This window comes from Lissotriton vulgaris, unplaced genomic scaffold (assembly GCF_964263255.1).
Source record: "Lissotriton vulgaris unplaced genomic scaffold, aLisVul1.2 SCAFFOLD_405, whole genome shotgun sequence".
Taxonomy (NCBI): domain Eukaryota; kingdom Metazoa; phylum Chordata; class Amphibia; order Caudata; family Salamandridae; genus Lissotriton; species Lissotriton vulgaris.
In genome coordinates this window covers 1,195,602-1,218,007 of record NW_028240680.1, presented here as the reverse complement: position 1 = coordinate 1,218,007, position 22,406 = coordinate 1,195,602, and the positions used below count along the sequence as shown (strand labels likewise).

The window sequence follows — 22,406 nt, the reverse complement described above, 5'->3', positions numbered from 1 at the left end:
TTTGTAATTTATTGCTATGTATGCTTACATGATATTTCTTTTTGAATATCGAATAAAGCTTATTTTGAACCTTTGAACCCACTTTCCTACATGATGTAATGATTTTCCAATACCTAAAGTTGGTCTGGCCTGCATCCAACCCCTCGCAGGTGACCCCCTACCCTTATGATGAGCTGGTGCATTCCACAGTTATGTCGACTGCATCAATTAGACTTTCTGCAGCAATGTTATGATCCATAGTCTGACAATTGGAATCCATGTGTTCTTTGTGAGAACAAGTGCAGAGGCTCCTGGACTTTCTGTAGCACCAGTATTGCCAAAGATGAGAAAGGTGAAGGGTTTTGCCAGATATCATCTGGATGCTCTATTAGAAAACATGTGGCAATGAACTTTGAAAGCATGAGAGAAGTTTGTCAAGGTGAAGACCAGTGACCTTCAGGGACGCCAAGCTGACATAAACTGTTATTGATGCAGAGTCAGACAGAGTTATGAGCTGTGTTATTTAGAAGAAATGCAGTAGGATCACATAATTATTAAAATTATAACTTCTTCCAGAATGCAGAACATGAATTATCTGCTCAGTTGTTGTTGATGAAAGACGTCTGCATTCTACTTCTTTTGCAGCACTTCCCACTAGCTTTGTTTAATCCAGAGCTGCTCCAAATTCTCTTACGAGTTCAATTTTGTTTTAAATTCGACATACATTTACTTTCACATCATGCAGGATTGTACAGGTCATAATGCTATCATGTCGCTCCAAACGAAAGAAAAACGTGAATTTTGAATTTGACTGCTTTCTTTGCAAAAACAAATGGCTTGGCACTGCATAGCAGGGAGTACAGCTGCCGGAGAAAGAATCTGTGGGGCATCAGTCCGCAGAACGTAAAGCACTGGTTTTAAGCTGTTTTAAAGAGTGAATGGTTAGGTTGTAGCAACAGAGCTGGGGTAGGCCGTTCCAATATTTGGCACCAAGGTAAGCAAAGAAGCGACAGGCTAAGCAGGCTCTGAAATGGAAGTGACTTTAAGAAGATCAAGGTTTACAGAAAAGAGGTGCTGGGTAGGCTTTTCAAGGTAGAAGAGAGATTGCAGGTCGAGTGTTCCAGATTAATAAAAAGTTTAATATACCAGGCAGAGGCCCTTTAGGTGACCCATTGTGCATCAGTAAGCCTTTGTAGGTTGGCGAGATGACTGGAAAATATATGCTTCAGGGGATTCCCAGAATGTGGTGGGTATTAGCATTTTTAACATTCTAGAGTCTGGACAAAAGATACTTGGGAAAGGAGATGTGCTGATAATTCTCAACTCAATAAAATTAAGTTGTTACTTAAATAAGCATAAAAGAATATTGGCAAAGTACTATTGAAAAGGCTTGACCAATGTCACAGAGATCCAAAATGGGTGTTGTAGACCTACCAGCGACAAGAGTACTAGCACCAATACAAGTTTATCAGTACATCCAGATGTGCAGACTTAAATGCGATTACAAGTGATACCCTGAGGTTTCACGGAGGACTGAGGATCTACTATGGGAATTAGGAATATCTCATCAGATCACAGCTGTAACCTCAGTCTTTCCCAATGTATTATCTGGAGATGCTGGTTGCATTCAGCAGATGGAACCTGGGAGAAAATTGAAAAGCTATACTTCCAATGTTGATTATAAGGAGAGTTTTCAGCTCCTCTAATTACGCATGTGAAACGCCTCTGATAATAAATCCATAAAGTTCACCAAACAATTAGCACTTTTAGATGAAAGTCTTTTCTGAGGTGAAGTTCATCTTATCTTCTGAGGTCGAAAACCTTATACTGCAGAGTGCACCAACATTTACTTCTCACTTTTTGCATTACGTAACGCTGTGTACAGAACCACAAAGTGCAGTGTATAAATGTATGTATAACGTCTATCCAGGGAACAGAGGACGTAAACGTGGGCCATGCAACGCTTCTAGAGTACAGGGGCCCCAATCCCCACTCATCCTGCTTAATAAACCTTTTAGGGATTCATCGAGAAACTTAGAGAGTGGTCCAACTTTTTTGCTCTCCGATATTAATGGAAGATTGTAGCTTCAGCCAACTGTAAGGACTTGCAAACTATGTCAGCCTGCTCCTCATGCAGAATGCTGATGCAACAGATATTTCCATTTGATGAGATGGTATTGCTGAAATGTACCCTCTGCCAAGAAATTAGATAAACATTGGGATTAATTAGGTATGTTTATCTTGGATCAATTCCTTTAACTCAGCTGACATGATTTAGACGCTATTCTACAGTGAGTCAAATAAATTGAGAGCTGGCTCGCAAAAGGTTTTTACAAACCAAAGACAACTACCAAAGATGCTTAGAAGCACTGCTGACTTTGATGAGCGACTGCGACTGGGAAACCAACAAAGAACATTCTGCTCTTCTTAATTATTCATTGCGTGTTTTTCCATATTTCGAGAGGTTTAACTGAAGTGGAAGAATGGGTGTTTTTAAAGTGCGACACTATCACACATGGACTAGATCATTATATATTGCACTCTGAGACTTGTTTTCTTTCAGATGGGACACTTTTGGGACATTCATTGAAAGTTTGATGAACCTTAAATATTGTTGATTCTTCATGGTCCCTCTTTGACTGTCACAACGCCAGCACTATGTAGATAAATATGGATCTTCATACGCTTATCATTTTCTTATTCTGTTTTAGGTTCCAATCAGGAAGAAAAAGTAACACAACCATGAGAGCGATATTTAGAGTGAATTCCTTTCTGCTGGTGTTTATTCTACACATCAAGAGCCTTCATTGTGACCCTACCACAGCAATCCCAGTGACAAGTGGAGGAAGTATTCTAACCACCAGTAGTACTTTAGGAAATAATACAACTGGATTGACGAGCATAACCACTTACGAATCGCATTATACTGCAACCTCACACAACGGAACAGCAACAACAGTTGTACCATCTTCGACCACATACACCAGCACAAAGAACACAAGTGCTCCAGCCTCCCTTGGAACCACTGGTCCATCAAATGGAAACTCTACAGAAAATTACACTGTTTCGGCAACAGCGACTTCAGGGTCATTTCTTTCGTCTTCTCCAACTTCTATGCATACACTGACAAACACAAATGCCACAACTACAAATATAACAAACAATGGTTCATATGTTGGCACAGTTTTTACTACTGCTGAATCTGTAACAACAAACACAACAAATAACACTGTTGTTACTACTATACAGTTTAACACTACACAAACATCCAGCGAGAACTCAACTACACCGTCAGTTCTCACTAATACAACATTTTTCGCTTCAACACATTTTAGTAGTTCAGAAAGCAGTACATTGCCAACCACAAAGAAGCAGGAAAATGTAACAACAGTACAGAGCACAGATGACAGTCTATCGACAGAAAATACTACAGTTGTTGTAAATCCCAAAACTTCTCCAAAGCCAACGGAACAACCAACTACAAACTCTTCATTTCCCTTATACACAGGAGGATCACCAAAAGGTAAATTCAATAATGTTTATTAGGATTGCTTTGATATTTATTATTTGCTATTTATTTACTAAGCACCAGATATGAATTTTGACCAGAATACTGTATATAGCAACCGAAACATTGTGCAAATAGTTCGGGTGGTAACCAGTAGAGTTTTGCAAGTTAGATGCATGCCAGGTATTGTTTGAAAGACAAAACACAGGCTAACCAATAAGCAACAGATGGGGCAAACAACTACTTATATAGACATGCCTATATATTTACATTAGGGGGTAATGGGAGGGCATAGCAACACAAGAATGAGTTGATAAAAATTAGTGGTAACCACTCTTAAGCATAAGAATCGATTTCAGGCAATTTTGAGAGTAAGAAGAACTTTACCACGAAGAAAATAAGGACTATTTTGGTTAACTATGGCGTTCCTTAACAATAGCGGCCAGACAAACTCCGCCCGCCATCGCAACGGAGCGAAAGACTGGCGGTTCCACAATGTATATTATGATGCGCCCGACACACTGGGGGGTGCATGCTGGTTCCATAACATTGCGGGTGGATCTGCTGACTGCAGACCGGCCTGCAATGCAATAAAGAGTGCACACATCATTGCCATGCACTACATGGCAGGCACCACGTGGTGCCTACCATGTAGTGCATGACAATTATGTGCACCCCGACACCCTGGGGGCCCGCAACTGGCCCCCAACACCAGACACTGCATGCCTAAAGGCGAATCTCAGCATGCATCATAATATGGAGGGCGGTGTCTTGCAGACACCACTACCATAATGTGACCCTTTTCCGCCAGGTTGACGAGTCGACTGGCGGAAAAGCAGATGACTGTCTTTATGTCTGCCACAGACCGCCCCAGCCATACTATTATCGGAAGGGTCAATCAGGCATGGATGGAGGGCGGATCAATCTCACCGGAGCAGCGGTGGCTACCTAATGGCCCCTTTGTGTTACTTACATTTAAATCATTCTACAGTAATTGCTGACAGTAAACCAAATCCGTGGAACTTTAGCAACAACATGTGTGAACCCACTGAAACAACATAGCTGATTTAAATATTTCTAGGGAGTAGAACTGAGAATGGCTTTGCAAAAACACACAATCAGGAAGACGCAATTAATAATGCTCAGATTATGATTTATGGTAGGATTCCTTAAATTGATTTGAGGTTCAGATTTTAATATGGTTAATATTTTAATTATGTGTTATTGACAACCATGATTGCATCTCAGCATAGATTGGTGTATTTTAACATACATGCCATGTAATATATATATGTGTGTAGATGGCTTAAAATAGGATCACAGTCAGAAATAACACCATAATGTAAAATTTACGCATTACAAAAATGAATTACAGAGTTCAACAATTTTGATCTTGACATTCTTTTCCCGCACTGATTAAATGAAAAGCCCCACAGTCCCAAAGACCCTCAATTGGCGGAGATAATTTAATAAAGACATATAAATCCAGCTACAACACATGATTTTACCTATTCAAATACTCGCAAAAGTAATTTAGCATCCAATTTGCAGGGGATAATGGGGCACAGCCATCAAGCCCGCAATATGCGATTACTAAATAGCGAAATTTACAGATTCGCTATATAGAAATCGCTAAATGCAATGCAGGTAGGACTCGCAAAACAAAATGTGATTCCTTAAAATTCCTTAATTGCGACTCGCAAGTTGCGAGTCGCAATTAAGGTATTGATCCCATTCATTCCTATGGGCCAAGAGGCCCATAGGAATCAATTGGAATTACATGCACAATTTTTGAGTACTCCATAGGTACTCGCAAATGGCGCATGCAATTTCAAGGGTGCAAGGGTTCCAAAAGGATACCCAGTTACACCCCTGAAATTCCACTTTTTCTACATGTTGCGCACACACATACCCCAAGGGCATGTGTGTATGTAAAATGTGACTTTAAAAAATGCACTTTAGTGCATTTTTCAAAGCAATCGCAAATTACCATCCACTTTAGTTTGATGGTATGTTGCGATTCCTAATAGCGAAATCGCAATAATGTTTTGCTTAATGAATTGTATTTAAGGAATCGCAATTTGTGTTTCCTTAAATGTAAATATAATTTAAGTAATCACAGTTTTAAAGATTCCCTAAGGTGCAATTTTTGCATTTGGGATGATGCATCCCACATGCAAAAATACTGGTTGCATATGGGCAGATTAACCGGTTTTTGGTTTGATGCATGGGGTCCAAAGAATGGTAAGCCAAAGATAATCCTAATCGTTCACCATTGCAGTTGAAGAATTCCAACTTAAATGAATAAATTAGATACAGTAGTGAGTCGTTTTGCCTTCCTGGTTAACCAGCTTACATCTAGGGTCCAAAAAGAGTTTCTACTTACCTCACTACCCTTGCACATTTTATGTGTACAGATAACTCATTCTTTAGCTTGTACCCTACTTATTCCTAATCTTAGGCTCATGTTTCACTGATTTTGTCAACAATAATGTGAGTTTCTTTTTAAACTAATAGGGGAGAGGACACAATCCTCATGATAGATCACCCCTATTTTTTCATCTGTATTTCTTTTGGTAAAAAAAAGTCAATTAAGAATACATTTATAAAAGACAAACTATCTCACTATGGCTCACTATTTTTGTGCTGCAGGAGAGGTCGAAGATGTAGGTATTTGTTTTGCGTTTTTAGCAGGCCAAAGCAAGTACCTACTACCCTGCCACTTGGGGAGCAAAAGAAGCAGTGTTGTCAAATGTCACCCCCAAATTATGCACTACCGTAGATGTTAGGGTGGTGGGGGGACATCAATTGGCCAAAGGGCAGTGTCTCAGGTGGGGCAGACCAAAAGAGCCAGATTTCTGTCTTGCTTAAATTACATTGGAGGCTGCTGTCACGCATCCATTGGAATAAGGCCTCCATACATGCCTTGAAATTACTCAATGCATTGGGAGTTATTTGGTCTAGAGTGAGGTGCAATTGTGTATTGTCGTTGTAAGAAACAATTTGTATGCCAAGAGATTCTACCAGAGTTGCCACGGGGGTCATATACATATTGAATAATATGGGGCTCAAGCAGATCCCTGATGAACTCCCAAACCCAATGGTTTGGGTTCTGATGCAAAAGGGGGCATACAAACTGATTGGGATCTATCTGCCAGAAAAGAACACAACTACGTCAAGTCTGAGCACAGAGAGGCTGCACAAGTGTGGAGTGAGAGACCGTAGCAAAAGCTGCAGATAGATCCAGTTCCACTGCTATCCTGTTGATGTCTGCCACCTCCAACAAAGTAGTGTCAGTGCTAAAGCCCAGACAGGGTGGGATGGAGTAGCTTATTTTCCTCCCTCTGAAAAGGCAGATACCTGTTTCTAAATAAGCCTCGCCTCTTGCTGAAGACTATAAGCAGAGAGATAGGGTAGTAGTTGGCAAGATTGGATTTGTGAGATGATGGCTTCTTTAAGAGTGGAATCAACTTGTCTTGTTTCCAGCCACTAGGCACTGTGGCTAGTCAAATTGTCTGATTTAGAAGCGCATTAATAGCAGTGCAGTTGGAGACCAGGATATGTTGAGGGTATTAGTCATTAGGCAACCCGGATTTTCAAGTTCTTAAAGTGTAGGCAGAAACAAATTCCTGCAATAATTGACCACCAAGAGGCAATGAAACCTCCTGCTGAGCTAAGAAGCTTTCAGTACTCATGGGAACGGTATTCGTAAGGACGAAAGAGTCCACAACAGTTTCGATTTTGGTGTCAAAGAAATTGAAAAGTTGTGTGCAAAGTTTAAGAGAAGGTGTTAGGGACTGAAGCAGGGCATCTGGATGGGTAACATTTTTAACAATTTTAAAAACCTCACCTGGTTAGTTGTGGGATGAGTCTATCTGGGCTGTAAACAAAATCAGCTAGAGCTTTCTACATGTCTCTATGATAAACATTTAAGGTCTTCTTGTATGTGCAATTTGTCATTGAGGAGGTACTGCCGCCTTCAGCTTCTTTCCAGTTTCTTACAAGTTTCTTGAAGCCCATAAAGCTCCTCAATAAACCAAGGGGCTGACTATCATTTTGTAGGGGAATTGGCATTTCTGGGTTTTGATGGGTGTGATGCTATCAATTGCTTCTGCAAGCCAATGTATTGACTGACCTGATATCGGCCTCCATGTCTCACTCTCAACTCATATGAGAAGGATGCAGACTCAAGGCAAGACTGTACTCATCTGAAGGAAAGCTGTCAAAATGTTGACATGATAAAGAGGAATGTGTCCTACGAGCACCGGGGCCAAGGTCCAGAAATCAGTGGAAGAGGGCAAAGTCAAAGATTTTATGTCAGGTACCGAAACTTCGCAGTTGGAAAAGATAGTGTCTAGGGTGTGACATGTTATATGAGTGGGTTGGGTCACAAACTGCTGCACATACTAAGAAGACATATGTTTCAGGAGGAGTTGACCATATGCATCAGAGCATGGGTCTAGGTGTATATTAAGGTCCCCAAGGACCAAAAATTAGAATATTATAGCATATACTTCAAAAGGAATTCGTCTAACGAGGGCAGAAATTCCCCTACATGCTCATGTACATGGACCTCAGCCGGCTACCCACTTGTAAGGAATCCCCCCATAAAACAGATCGACAGGCACCAGCTCCAGAATTCCACAACTTTTCCCTGCTCAGCGACGTCCAGGTCGCCACACTGCTCCTTCACACTAAATCTGGCTCCCCACTAGACCCATGTCCCCCTTAAGTACTTCACCTGGTTCCTGACACTATTAGTCAAGCACTTACCCCACTCCTTAACACCGCAATCACCTCCGGGCAGTTCCCTAGCAGTTGGAAAAAGGCCTGTATCAGGCCCATCCTTAAAAAGGAGACACTAGACCCCAATGAAGCAAAACACTACCGCCCAATATCGTGCTTACCCCTTCCCGCCAAAATTCTGGAAAGTGCAATGTATCAGCAGCTAACCAAACACCTTGAGGACATCCATCTACTAGATCCTACACAACACGGCTTTAGGGCCTGTCATTCAACCGAGACAGCTCTGATAATATCCTCGGAGAACATACGTCAGACCATGGATAAGGGAGGCAGAGCCGCTTTGATCCTTTTGGATCTAACAGCGGCGTTTGATACCGTCCTTATAAACAGACTAAAGGTGTTAGGTATCTCACACACAGCCTAAACCTACTCAAGTCCTTCCTACAGGCACGCACCCACCAAATTCACTGGGATGGCCTCCAGTCTGACAAGTTCCTTCTACCCTGTGGAGTCCCTCAGGGATCGGCCCTATCACCTACCCTTTTTAATCTCTACATTACCCCTCTGGCTGCACTGATAAAATCCCATGGCCTGCACCTAGTGTCCTACGCTAACGACACCCAACTGGCAGTCTCACTTGCGCAGACGGTGGAAGCTTCCGCCACCAGTTTTAAGAACTGTCTGTTAGACGTAAAGAAGTGGATGAACGATCACTTCCTCAAGTTCAACACAGAAAAGACGAAGGTGATCGAATTCGGCCAAAAACCCTCCATCTGGAATGATCTTTGGTGGCCCCCAGAGGCAGACACCTGCCCTGTTCCGGCCAACAAGGTTAGAAACCAAGGATTCATAATGGACAAGGACCTTACCTGTACCGCCCAAATCAGCCAGGTCACTTCAGCTTGCTTCTTCACACTGAAGGTCCTCCGTAAAATCTTGCCCTAAATCCCATTCGCCCTGAGGAAAATGGTAGTGGGAGCACTGATTATGTCCAGGGTAGATTATTGCAATGCCCTGTACATAGGCGCGGGAAAAAAACAACTTAACAGACTCCAGTCAATTCAGAATGCTGCGGCTAGAGTTTTGCTTAACCTCCCCAAACAACATCCTACCTCCAAAGCAATTTGTGAACTCCACTGGCTGCCAGTTAGCCGCAGAATTCAATTCAAGGTTATGTGCCTGGCCCACAAGTCCCTCTATGGGCAGATATCCAAGCAGCTCTCTAACCTTCTTCTTCCATATGTACCTGAGCGCTCACTCAGATCCAGCTCCCAAAATCTGTGGAGAGTCATATACAAAAGCCAATGGATTCTGCTCCAAGAAGTTCTTTAGTATCAAAGGTCGTACAGATAATCAAGGTTCTATGATTAATAGCAATCCCACCACCTTTTATCCCCACTCTGTCAAGGTGCAGCATTGAGGAGACGGCTAGGACAGTCAATGCTACATCTGGCGTAGAGTTATCTGAACTCCAGGTTTCAGTCAAGAAAAATATATTGTTATTGTCCTCCCTCAGTATGTCATGGATATGCAAGACGTTTTTATGTAGTGACCAAATTCAAGACTCACTCAAGCAAAAGCCACCAACTCGGACAAAGGCAGGTCCAGTTAGAACCTGACAGCCTGGCTTTTCATTAAAACGGCTTCTAGAATTCTGTTGTGTCCCTGTAGCTTACCAGGCGGTCAGCCTACTGGCCATTGGAGTCCATTCATTTTCCTGGGTACAAGTCGGAGCAAATCCAGCCTTTCAAGTCTCCTCAGAGATCTCAAAAACAGGTGGAGTCCTTCTTCTGTCTTTCACCCATCCGAAAGTGTACTGAAGAGGGTGCCCAGGGGTGCCACATTTATGCCTACCACTGGCCTGTAGTCAGGTGTGGACTTGTAGGCAGGTAACAAGTGACTTTTAAAAAAACCTTTTGAAAAATAGTTAGTACAAATCCAACTTTTCTAAAGAATTGTGCATGTTATAAATATTTTTCAAAGTCAAAGAATTACTTTTGCATCCAGTTTATAGGCAGAGATACCTCTATTTAAGTTTAATATTACATCGCCATGCTTGCCTATGGAACAGCTAATCCTGCACCAGTGAAAACAGCTTTTGGGGCCCTGCAACTGAAAAAGCATGTTTTACATTAAACATTTACCTATCCTACTTGTGAAAACCATGCGCCCTGCCTTATTGGGCATTGAGGCCTACTAAGGGGTGACTTATTAATACTTAAAAGGTAGGTTTTAGGCCTATCAAAAGGAGTTATTGCGATAGGGCAAAATTGCAGTTAAACAGTACTTCCAGGGTACAGGGGTAGGTCGGCATCATGTTCGGTACGGGAACTCCTGTGGTAGCATAATGTGTTCTGTAGTCCACTAGTGTCATTTAATTTATATGCCCTGGATCGGTTCGTGACATATATTAGGGACCCATAGGTAAGTTAAATACGCCAATTTGGAGCACAGGAAATAGGAGCAATATGTTTGGGGCCCCAGCATATGCACTGGGGCCTAGTTAACAGAGTGCCAGTGTGCAGTGTAATAAGAAAATAAACAGCAGTATCAGTCCAACAAAATGGCTGTGATCAATCAAAAATAGGCATCTTCATCCGGAGTTTACTTATTTTACATTAAACAACGTCAGCTTTAACAAATAGTATCTTGCAATTATAATTTCAAATTCAACAAATACAGATTGCTTAATCATTGACTTAAATATACTGAAGAAAATTGAGGGGTTCAAAACAATGTTGTCTGTCATGCTCATGTGCAGCACCCAAACAAGCAAAGCCATCTTAGCACATGCTTAGCCATCATGAACTCTTTATATCTACAAAAGTGATAGCCAGATGTTGTTCTGCTCAACTGAAAGAACCACATCAAGCCAGTTGTTCTGCTCAACTGAAAGAACTACATCAAGCCACAAATAAGTAAACAGTTACAAGCAATTGCCTCTGAATGGGTATTTTCCACACCTTGAAGAGTTTTCTTCACAAAGGATCTTACAAACAAATCACCTGATTCATTCATTGCTGTTTGGGAAACCAACTATATCGACAGAAGTTCCTTTAGCATTGTAAACCATAAAACAGTGGTTGTAAAGAATATTGTCTGAATTAATGCTTAAATTGTTGTCAAACGTAATCTACTGTCAGAAAATAGGAGCCAGTATATGTAAGTCTTGGCTATGACTACTAACATGTTACCAACGTATCTTTAAGAACTCTTAGGAAACACCATTATTTGACATTTAGACTGCTTAACATTTAGCGCTTTCTCCTACCCATAGATTGCAAATATGTTTAGCACACTTTGTAAACGCAATGCACTTGTGTCACACAGTGAAGTATACTGTCCTGGCCTTTTACCCTCCAAGAGATAGTGGTTAAGATTGTGTATTACTGTATCAAAGACACATGGAAGAGGGTTGGGGCCAGTTCCTATCACTGCAGTATGCTCATTTTGGATTACATTCTTAGATTGACTATGTAAAGACTGGTTCTCAAGTCTTGACCTGTGTGTTAATGTGTAAAGTGTACAGTATGGGAAATATACCAATAGGTAGCGCCAGATCAGAAACCTTTGCCATATTTTTAGATGATCTAAATAATAAATCGTTTGAAATGCTAATAAATAATCTTTGGCGCTGATCTAACAAAGCCACATGATATGGGCAGGAGAATGGCTAATGGCTAGTTAACTGGGCCCTCCAAAATCCTTGGAGAACATTTGCCTGAAATAAGTGGAGTATTGTGCAGAAAGAGTAGTCACAAACATTTTTCAAATGTTATCCCACATAGCTTAGCACAAAAGTTGAATTCGGGTCTAGAACACACGTTTCATGTTGGATTCTCACTCACCTTGAAACAAATAAGGGTTCGGCTTAAGCGCAGTAAGGCTACGCCTGAATTAGTATGAAAACAAAACAACTGCCAGTACTGCTCTTGTTATTTTATCAAAGATAAGAGGAGCTGAGTGATCCTTTCTCAGCTTCTTTGATCAATCATTCAGTCCACACCTAATGTATATGAAAAGAAATTTTATTTTCTACTTCCAAAAATTCGTGATTATTTTTAAATTTTTCAGAAAGCTTTTTCAAAATTTATATATACATCAAAGAAAGATCAAATAACATCAACGACAATTAGACCAAAAAATACAATAAATATACTCTCAAATGGGAATGGAGTGTGGGTGATGCGGGGATATTTACAAAACACAACGAATATCCACTACTGTTCTCTCAAAATTCGCAAGCTCACCATTCATACTAACAATCATTCTACAAGGAAACACTAAGACAAGTGAGGGAATCTTGTGGGGTTATGTACAAGGGAAAAGGGTCTTATCTACTATATGCAATTTAAACCAGCAGAAGAAATCAGAGAAGTTATATTACACATGAAAACATACAATCCAAAAGAGTGAATGCTCGGTCGAATCAATTTGAGTGCAATGTATGCACAACCTAGATGAGTCTCAATCAACCAGATGACACAAGGTCACCATGGGGAGAAATTAAAAGGTTATTCTATCTAGAGGGGTCGACGCGTTTCGAATCCCATTATTTCTTGGGATTCTCCTCAGGACCAGAAACAGACATGGATCTGTAAAACATAAAATAGAAATAGAAAAAACACTCAGTCAACTGTCTGCACACCAGAGGGAAACTCAACAATACATACGGCCTGGCACACACACTAGTAGTACCTGTCAGAGTTGCTTGATGAAGTCTTTGAAGAAAACTGTGGAGAGGAAGAGGTGCGCCATGAATGACTAGATCAAAGAACGGAATGGCTGAAAAGGGCGAGAAGAAGGGCGTTGTTCAACTTACTGAAACGTATTTTGTAGTCTCCGCCGGAGATTTACGTTTTTCGAGTCTGATGTCAATCAGAAGTTGGACGCGGAGCCAGCAGTTAAGGGTCCATCTATCAATAGATCACTGAAACAGTGTGAGTAAGATTACATAATGCCGTCCTAGTTGCCGTGCTCTGTTAGACATGGGTACGTGTTTCCAGTATGCTCTTACCATCCGCCGTCTTTGTCCGTGTCCTTCGTTTGGCAATTGAATTGGGCGCCGTGCTGAGTGGTCATGACTGGGACCTTTTAAACACGCGTCATCCAGGTGTCTAAGGATTCTGGGATTTGTAGTCAGTGTCTTATTGCTCTACAAATGGTACAATTCCGACATTTCATTTAATCCTTTTGTTGTGGTGTTGAATTTAAGGATGAGCATTGCCTCCCGTTGTCTCAGTCTAGCTTCTAGTAAGCATGAGCGAATTTTGCGGATCTCGCGTTCGCGAATTTTGCGGATTTGCGGATTCGCAATCCGCAAAATCCGCGAATTCCCGCGAATTTGCGGATTTTTTTTTTTTTTTGTGTTTGCGCGGGTTTCTGCGAGTTCGCGAGGGTTTTGTACAATGTCGCAAATTGCGAACTTACCTGTCGGGTCGCAAGTTTCGCGAACTTGTTGTTTCTACTTGTCCAGCCTGTTTGGGACACTCTTCTTTCATCACTGCCACTCTCTGACTACTCATGCCACCCTCTGGCCCACCCATGCCACCCTCTGTTAAATCAATGCCACCCTCTGGTTCATCATCACTGTAGAAGATGGGGGGGAAAAGCAAGCCCACCTGCCCTGCTTGAACTGACATGAATTAATTTGGGGTTAGTTTATTAACAACACCTGCCCTGCCCCAAATGACAATAATGAATTAGGGGCTAATTAATGTGTCACTGAAAGAATTTAAAGTTCCAGCCTGGCACCTGCTTGTCTGCTCCTTTAGCTGTAAATCAGGACCTTTGTGGCATACAGTTAAGGTCAGAGCAGGGTCACACAATAGTTGCAAGCAGGCAACCGAATTCTGGAGGGCCCCCTCAGGAAGCAGTACAAAGAATCGTTACAAATCATGAGGTTGACCTTTTGCACCTGCTCATTGCTTTTGCTTTTGCTGAAATCGTTTTGCGGTTTTTTTCGCGCTATTCGCGGGGCGCGGCGTCGTGCGAAACCGACCGCGGAAGCCGCCAATTCGTGCGAATGAGCATTTTATTTTTTTGCGGCTTGTTGTTTCGCGAGTTTTTTTGCAGTATTCGCGAGCCGCTTGCAGCGCAACACGCGAATTTACCCCAAGGTCGAGTACGGGCGCGGCCATTTTGTTTGCGTGACGTATTTCCGTTTCCGCCCGCTATGTATAATCTCGCGCAGTAAGCGCATTGCGAGTAGAGGTTCGCACGAGATCGCGCGGGAAATCTAGAGGTTCGCACGAGATCGCGAGGAAAATCTCGCGCGAACTGACTTTCGCGCTCGGAAACGGGCGCCGGCCATCTTGTTTTTCATTCATTTCCTGTGTCTGGGCATGGTGTTTAATCCTCTTGATATCTTTCCCATCCTTTGCTTGTTTTCAGTTTTTTTTTTACGATTTTGCTTCTTATCTATCCCTCTCTTTTCCTAGCTGTATATTTTTGTCTTTTCTGCTATTTTTCTTTACTTTTAAACTACTTTTGTAAACTCTTTTCTTTTCTTCTTCCCTATCCTATTCCTTCTTAATTTTCTACTTCTTCCTACCTTACCTGCCCAGACCATGGTCAAGCCAGGCGCCGTGAAGCTGCCCAGGCACTTGAGGGCCGCAGCGGCGGCGGGGAGTAGTGCTGGACCCAGTGGCAGGACAGCAGGCGTGAGATCGAGGGGGGAGCAGGTGACGCGCCGGGAGATATTCAGCCCGGAGGAAGTGGGCGCGCTGGTCTACTTCGTCCAGCGCCGCCTGCCCAGGACCATCGCGGGAGGCGGCAGGATCGCGGCCGGCGGGTACAACATGCGGGAGCGCCGGAAGCGGTGGGAGAAGGTGTGCTGGGCCATATCCCACCTCTACGGGGTCCAGCGCACCTACAGCCAGGTCACCCATCGCTGGACGGACCTCCTGGACCGCGAGCGCGACCTGCTGGACCAGCTCGGCTTGGAGATCCCCGGGCTTGGTGAGTAGTAGTAGCCATTGGCATTTAATCACTCACTACTATGATGTTTTCTCCTGCTCTGTGTTGTTGTATTGCAAATATTTGTTTTTTACATGGAGCAAGCCAATAATGCCGCTGATGACGATTACATTGTAGTTAAATTATATTTCAAAATCTTCTGTGCATTTCAGGTGCACTGCTCTCCTTCTCAGTGGGGTTGCTACTATGCTTATTTGTTTTCTATTTCGTGGTCTCATTGGCCTGAGTAACTATTATGTATGAGTGTACTTAACAGAACTGCGTAATGCTAGACACTAGGGGGCAGATTACATTTACAAGCCCCTTGCGCCACGTTTACGCTGCCTTGCGTGACGCAACAGCGGCGTAAACGTGCCGCATCCCTGCAAGTCATTTACAGCATGACGCATCTAGGGAGATGCGTCACGTTATAAAGCCATGGGCCTGCACCACAATGGGTGCGTTCCTAGTACGCAGGGTGGGCGGTCCAGCGGCTGTGCGCCTCGCAAAATTGCCTGCGTGAAATCTACAAGATTTAACGCAGGCACTTCTGCGACGCTGCTACGTCAATTCAATTCCTTATGTCTGCTCGAAGCAGGCGAAAGGACTGACACAGCATGTAAAGTATTGGGTGGCCCTGAGCATTACTGGAGTTGCATTGCGTTGGCGACGTGACTCCAGCGATGCGCCGCTCTTACGTGACGAGATGCGTCACGCAAGTGCCTACCCTTGCGCCAGGGCGCGCCGCATTGTAAATGAGGCACATCTGCCGTGTCGCAAGGGTAGTTTTGCGTGACGCATTTGATCTGGCGCATCTCTGGAGATGCGCCAGAACGCGTAAGTAAGTATGCCCCTAAGGGGCAGAATTGCAATTACCGTCGCATCCCTGCAAAGTAGCAGGGATGCGCCATTAATTGTGCGGCCCGCTACCACCACCAAACATGGTGCGCCGTATTTGCAATGCGGCGCCCCATGGGCCCAAAACGTCACCGAAGCTTTACTGCTGGAGTTGCGTCGCAACGATGGCGCAGCTCCATCAATGCTCTGGGGTACCCTATCTCCCCAATGCTGGGTCAAGCCGTACGTCTGCTTCAAGCAGGTGCAGGGTTTGTGTGACGCATCATTGTCCTAAAGGTGACTGATTGATATTTTGTAGATTTCCCTCAGCCACTATTAGGATGTGTTCCAGCGCAGGAATGCCCTCCCTTGCGCCGGAACGCCCCCTGATGGCGCAGGGCTTTATAACGGGATGCATCTCCCAAATGCGTCACGTTGTTATAATATTATACGCCGCACCATGGCGCCCTTTTTTGTTTAGCTGCTGCGTCACAAAAGTCACGCAAGAACGGCGCAAAAGAGCCGCAAGGGCTTAAATCTGCCCCTTCCTTTGTAACCCTGACAATAAGAAAAATAGTGGCGGTGGATTGATAGTTTGACTATTTAAATGACTGGTAATGTAGCAGGCAACTGTTAGTGTTGTCACTGATCTGACTGAAAATCACAATGGAGTTTGTCTGTCACTTTGCGTCTTGCCTGCGGACTGCTGCCTGCCAGTCCTAGGTGAACGTTTCAGTACTTTGTTTAGTGAGTTACGTGACTTTCGAAGTCACAGGTCCGCAAATAAATAAAAAGTAACCATAATCAATATAATTTCGCGGAAATATTTTGTTATTGTTCTTTTGAAATGTTTGATTTGGTTGACATTGACAAGCAACAATCATCCATGTTTTCTGTTCTTTCTTTCATGTTGTACGTCAGCTCCCCCCAGGGGCGAGAGGAGGACACAGGAGCAGCAGGCGGTGGATGCTGTTCAACAGGGCCAGGATCGGGCAGGCGAGGGCTCCTCTGCTGGCCCCAGTAAGTTTTCATTTTAGACTAGTACCTATTTTTCCTAGCGTTCCTCATTTGAATTTTTTCAAAATTGTCGTTGCTCTTCTTGTAGACTGTATCTAAATTCTTATCCTGCCTCTACTATGACTCCCTGTGGTATTACTAGATTATTCTTATTAGTCTGTCTGTGTAGCTAACTAAGATTGCACGGTTGGCGAAACTCCCATGATTCTAGTCAGCAATAGCTCTATCAACTTAGTGCAGTTCTCTGGGATTGTCCATAATGTCTTTTGAAGTGTTCTATCTGGACTCATGCTTGCAAAAATTGCAAAACCTTTCGCTCAGTCACTCTAGTCTGGAGGACCCAAAAACACAGATTGTATTTAAGTTTAAAAGCTTTATTAAAAGTAAACACATTTATTAAAATGAAGTCATAATAAAACTAAACGTTTAACTGATAATGGAAAAGTGGTTAGTGCTGACGATTAATTGAAGACATTTCTTGTGGTCGAGCCGAGCTCTCACCTGGTTTCAACTTGATCTTGTTGTTAGAAGTCCATCTTCTGTCTGTGTGGAGAAAAATGGTGCGTGTTAAAAAATCAGCCTTCATCAGTTGTGCCAAAAAGTGCAGCAAGACAACCTTCCCTGGAAAAAGGGACATTTTTTTTAACTTTAACGTAGACAGTCACAAATTACATTGTTTTCACATGTCTTCATTCCTAGACCAAATACTAGTGACTAGTGAGTGCTTTATTCTAAGATTCTTAAATGTACTTTGTAGGTGGAACATCTGGTGGCGGGGCCAGTGTGGTGGTGGTGCTCGACACGGAGGCGGAGGGCAGTTTATCAGGGGAGGAGGCGGCGGCGGCGGCTGTGAGAGTTGAGACGGTGGTGGCGGCCAGAGGTAAGCTCTTATATATTCCTTACTTATTGAGATTGAAGACTAGCTGGGAAGGCAAGAATATGAGATGCATGGCTGGGTGAATGATGAAGCAATGATGGGTGGAAGGACAACAGCCTGGGTGGGTGACACAGAAACTGTATGTGTCCATATACCTGGATCATGCTACTATCTGACTCTTAGATAGCATATGTGTATCTAGAGCAGGGGTACTCATAGTACGGCCCGCGGGCCGGTGGTGGCCCGGCAAGCCTTCCTTGGCGGTGCGCAGACCTTGCAGACAATCACTGCTCCCCCGGCCCCCACAGAGCAGAGGCTTTTTTGTATTTCACCTGTTAGCGCCCCTGCATCTCCACTCTGACAATCACTGCTCCCCCGGCCCCCACAGAGCAGAGTGGAGATGCAAGGCCACAAAGAGGTGAAATAGAACAAAGCCTCTGCTCTGTGGGGCCGGGCAAGCAGTGATTGTCAGGGTGGAGAAGCAGGGGCGCTAAAACAAACAAAGCCTCAATAATATGTTAATGGTCTTTTAAAGACCTGTTAAGTACTTTGGTGTTGTTGTCTGTGTGTGCGCGTTGAGGAAGCGGTCTCAACCCGGGCTGAAGGCTGACACAGATAGACACACACACAGTGAGATGACAGAGGGGGAGGGAGAGGGAGGGCAGGAGGGAGAGAGAGATGGAGGGAGGGCAGGAGGGACAGCAGGAGGGAGAGAGATGTATGTAAATGCTGGGTCTGGTGGCTCAGTGGATGAGGGCATCTGCTGCAGGGACCTGTGTGCAACCTCATGGTCACAAGTTATCGTTTTGCTTTAGCCCCGCCCCCTCTGACTCCGCCCCCACCAGTGCGGCCCTCGGCCCCAAACTACACTGTAAATGTAGCCCCTGAGAGAAAGTTTGTGAGTACCCATGATCTAGAGAGAGTAGATGGTCAGTGGATGAACTAAGTGTAACTTTGAAGAGCATGTAACACTGCACCCGCACGTCCGTTCCAGTGTAGGAAAGGCAAGGAAAAGAACTTTTAATTTTGTCCAAATACTACCATAAATAGTAGCAGTAGTTTGTATTGCAAGCACTGCATAGATCCGGTTATTATGGTGGCCACTCCCTACCTCTCTTAATAAGTTTAGTAGTACTCAGTCATTCATGTGTGGATGTATCACTGCCTGTCACTCAATAAAAACCAAAGCACCTAAAGTCATCCCATATATAAGCAAAAACATCCCATGTGAAGTGATAGATAATCAGATTATTTATCTTCTTCAATTTTCCATTTCTAGTACTCATTTCCACTGTAGGGTGAAAGTTAAATTAATTAAGCAGTAGCCCTTGAGTTGTAACAGAGTATTCTCAGTGCCACCCGTAATAGAAAAGTAAGAGATTCACCACCTGCATGTACTGGACGGGTACAGTAACGCAACGGCAACGCAAGTCTAGGTCACTCCTCATGGCGTGCGTCTCTTTTTCTCGGGTGCAAGTTTACCGCGCTGGCATTATGCCGGCTTGCAGAAAATAACGTACCAATTTTCCAAAACAAGAGATAAGAAGAAGAATAAGACTGGTGTACTTTCATAGTCGACTCCAATGGAAGTCCACAGTGCTCATAGAATTTGTTCCTTAAACTCCCACTAATGTTAGAGCAAGGATGAAGAAGTGTGAGGTTAGATAGATACTGGCCTCAATAGTTATGTAATGCGCTTGCAAGTTGCTAGTTGTACTGCAGCACACATTTCTGCTGAATGATTGAGTTAATCTTAAAGAGCATTGGTTACAGACTATGTCTTTCTTTCTTCATATAGGTTCTCCTTCCAAACGAACAAGGAGGAAGGAGCTGGCTAGAGCGGCCCGGCAACGGAGAATCGAGGCCACTGTTGCGGAATATCGGCGGCTGGTGGCCCTGGAGGACGAGGAAAGTGTGCGGTCGACAACAACGACAACGTCGTCCGCATCGGCCTCCGTGGCCCCACCGGCTGCCACCCAGCACAGTGGTCCACCGAGACTGAGCCGGGCTGCCAAAGGCAAACGCCACCGCCGAGCAGCAAGGCCAACAGCTGCTTCTCACAGGCCTTGCACCTGCAAGGCAGTGAAGGCACGCCTGCGCCGCACTACCCTGATGGTGTCCCGCCTTCAGCAGGAGCTCGCCTTGCTCCGCGAGGAGCATGATGCCCTGGCCCAAAAAGTTAACAGCATCCACCCATAGTGTCCCTTGCCCCTTTTTTAGAGACTTTTGGGGGGTGGGAATTGGGAGTTGGGTTTTTGGGGACTTTTGAAGGACAATCGTTGGGGTTAGGGAGGGTCTTGCGGGAGATTATTTTGTTAGGGATATAAATATACTTTTTCAAACTTTATCTGAGCATACCTGTTTTTTACTGCTTGCCTGGTGGGTGGGGGTTTAACGTTGACTGTTTTCCTGAAAGTTTAGTTCCATTTTCTTCCTTTAAGTGTAAATGCCCAAATGTTTTCAACACTAAGTGCCTCTCACAGACTAAGTGAAGTGAATCCAAGAGTCCTAGGACTTTAGTAGTACTACCTTCAGTCTCTCGTCTCTCGTACTAATACTCCATTATACCCCCAAACGCTTATCTTACCTGTAATTTGTGTTTGAAAGTAGGGCTAGGCCCAGGGCTGGCTCCACGGGAAACACCGAATAACGTTGGCAATCTTGGTCGGATAAAATTTCCTCATAGCGGTGGTACTAGTGGTGTGACACAGTGGCAGTTGCATGCCTATGAAAAAAAAGAAAATGAAATCTGGTTTGTCCTCCTGAGCAATTCAACGGTACAACTGAGAATATAGCAGGTGACAGAAGTACAGTAGAGCAGTGCCACATTGTAGCCTAACAAATGGTAAAGTATAACTACTAATTCGGTTGAAGTTCTTTCACATTAGCAATGGTTCTTTGTCAAGCAGAGTAAGAATATATCATCGACAACTGTGGAAAGAAAGAATGCGACAGTACAGGGCCTGTGTGGAATTATTGATAACTATATTCAACATAAGGTCTCTGTAGCCAGATACCCGAGAGCCTTGCTGGTCACTATAAATCCATTCACAACAACACTCAATGGGGTTGGTCTGGAAGGTGTCACGTTTACTCCCCGTGATCCAGTCGATGCAAATATGGTTCCACCTCCAAATGTCACCAACACCCAGAAGTGTAAACACAGGGTGTTCGAGGCATTAGGCGAGGGAGAAAAATAACAAACTAAAATAAAAAATGTGGGATGGGTAAAGGTAGGGTCAGCAGGGAAAGGATACCTGTAAGAGAAGACAAGACAGGCATCAGTGAAGTGATGTCCTAACATACAAGGGTACTCTCATATAGTCTCACTAAATAGTCTGCAAGTCTCCCGCCTACTCATGGGAAATGTAGTTTCATAGTACGGTAGGCGCTTAGGGGCTGCGTAACCTGACAGAAGGTATAGTAGATAGAAAAGGAGAAATTGCTTTTTTTCTAGGTGTCCCCTCACTCACCAGGGTTGCCCCTTGGTGACATGCTTCATCATTGGGGCCATCCCAGTCCTCTACGGCCTGGGGCGTGCTGCGACTTGCGAATTACGTAGGAGCACTTACAAATGACTATGTGTGGTGCAGATAGTGGAGTGGACTAAGTGATGTGTTAAGGGATCAATGTAGAAGCCGAGAGAGAGCAAAGAAATGCAGTCACAGTCAGAGAAAAAGGCAAGGGATACTGTATCTATGTGGTTGTAGTGGTCCTGTTGGAAGTGGTAAGTAAGTTGCCCGCAGAAAAAAAATCCTCCTATTAGCGGCACTCCTCCATTGCAGCCGACGCTTCGTCCACCGATGTTGGTCACCAGAAGACACCCTGTCCACTGCCTGCCTGATGCTGAATTGTGGCTCGCTACTGTGAAGCCTGACTCCATCCTTTTTTCCCCATTGCAGAGACTGAAACCCGGCCTGTAATTCTGCAACGAAAAACAGGAAGTGATATAATATTACAACACCACTGATAAATAAATATAAGGTATGTAGGCTGTGGAGTGCAAAAAGTCACAATTTGTTTTTCCTAGTAGACAGACAGTACAATGTTTTTGAAAGTGCGTACTCTGAGTCACCTTTTGAAGGATAAATAAGTATGGGCAAATTAATGTAGCGGATCTTGCCCCTCAAGCTAGGTGCACTGTAAACTGTGTTTTAGAACAAAAATAGATCTTCCTAGCAGTGCTCCCACCCAAAAAACGAGGCCTAGCAGAAAACTGGAGACAAAACTTACTTTGAAAGTAAAAGTAGGCCGAAGTACCCTAATTACCCATTACCCCCCGTGGATTGCATTCAAACCACTTGCAAGCAACCAAGCAAAAGTAGCCATAGCCAGCATCGCTCCAAGACTCGAAATCCCCCCCACTCAAACACATGCAATAGAAATACTGCTAACCCTAACGAACCCTAAGTTAAGAATAGTGGCAAAGGCTTTCTTTAACTATGCCAAATCCCCCCTTTCCCACCATGGATTTTCTTCAAATGA

At 43.8% G+C, this 22,406-nt stretch overlaps 1 protein-coding gene across 1 annotated transcript in view; it reads left to right on the top strand.

The window, feature by feature from the left end:
- Positions 1-2,694: 2,694 nt before the first annotated feature.
- The window catches only part of LOC147672912 (uncharacterized), a 46,822-nt gene continuing 27,110 nt past the window's right edge, over positions 2,695-22,406 (top strand). The window contains exon 1 of the mRNA XM_086947926.1: positions 2,695-3,502. Coding sequence (XP_086804052.1) covers positions 2,722-3,502 — 781 coding nt within the window. The 5' untranslated portion in view covers positions 2,695-2,721. The remainder of the gene's footprint in view (positions 3,503-22,406) is intronic.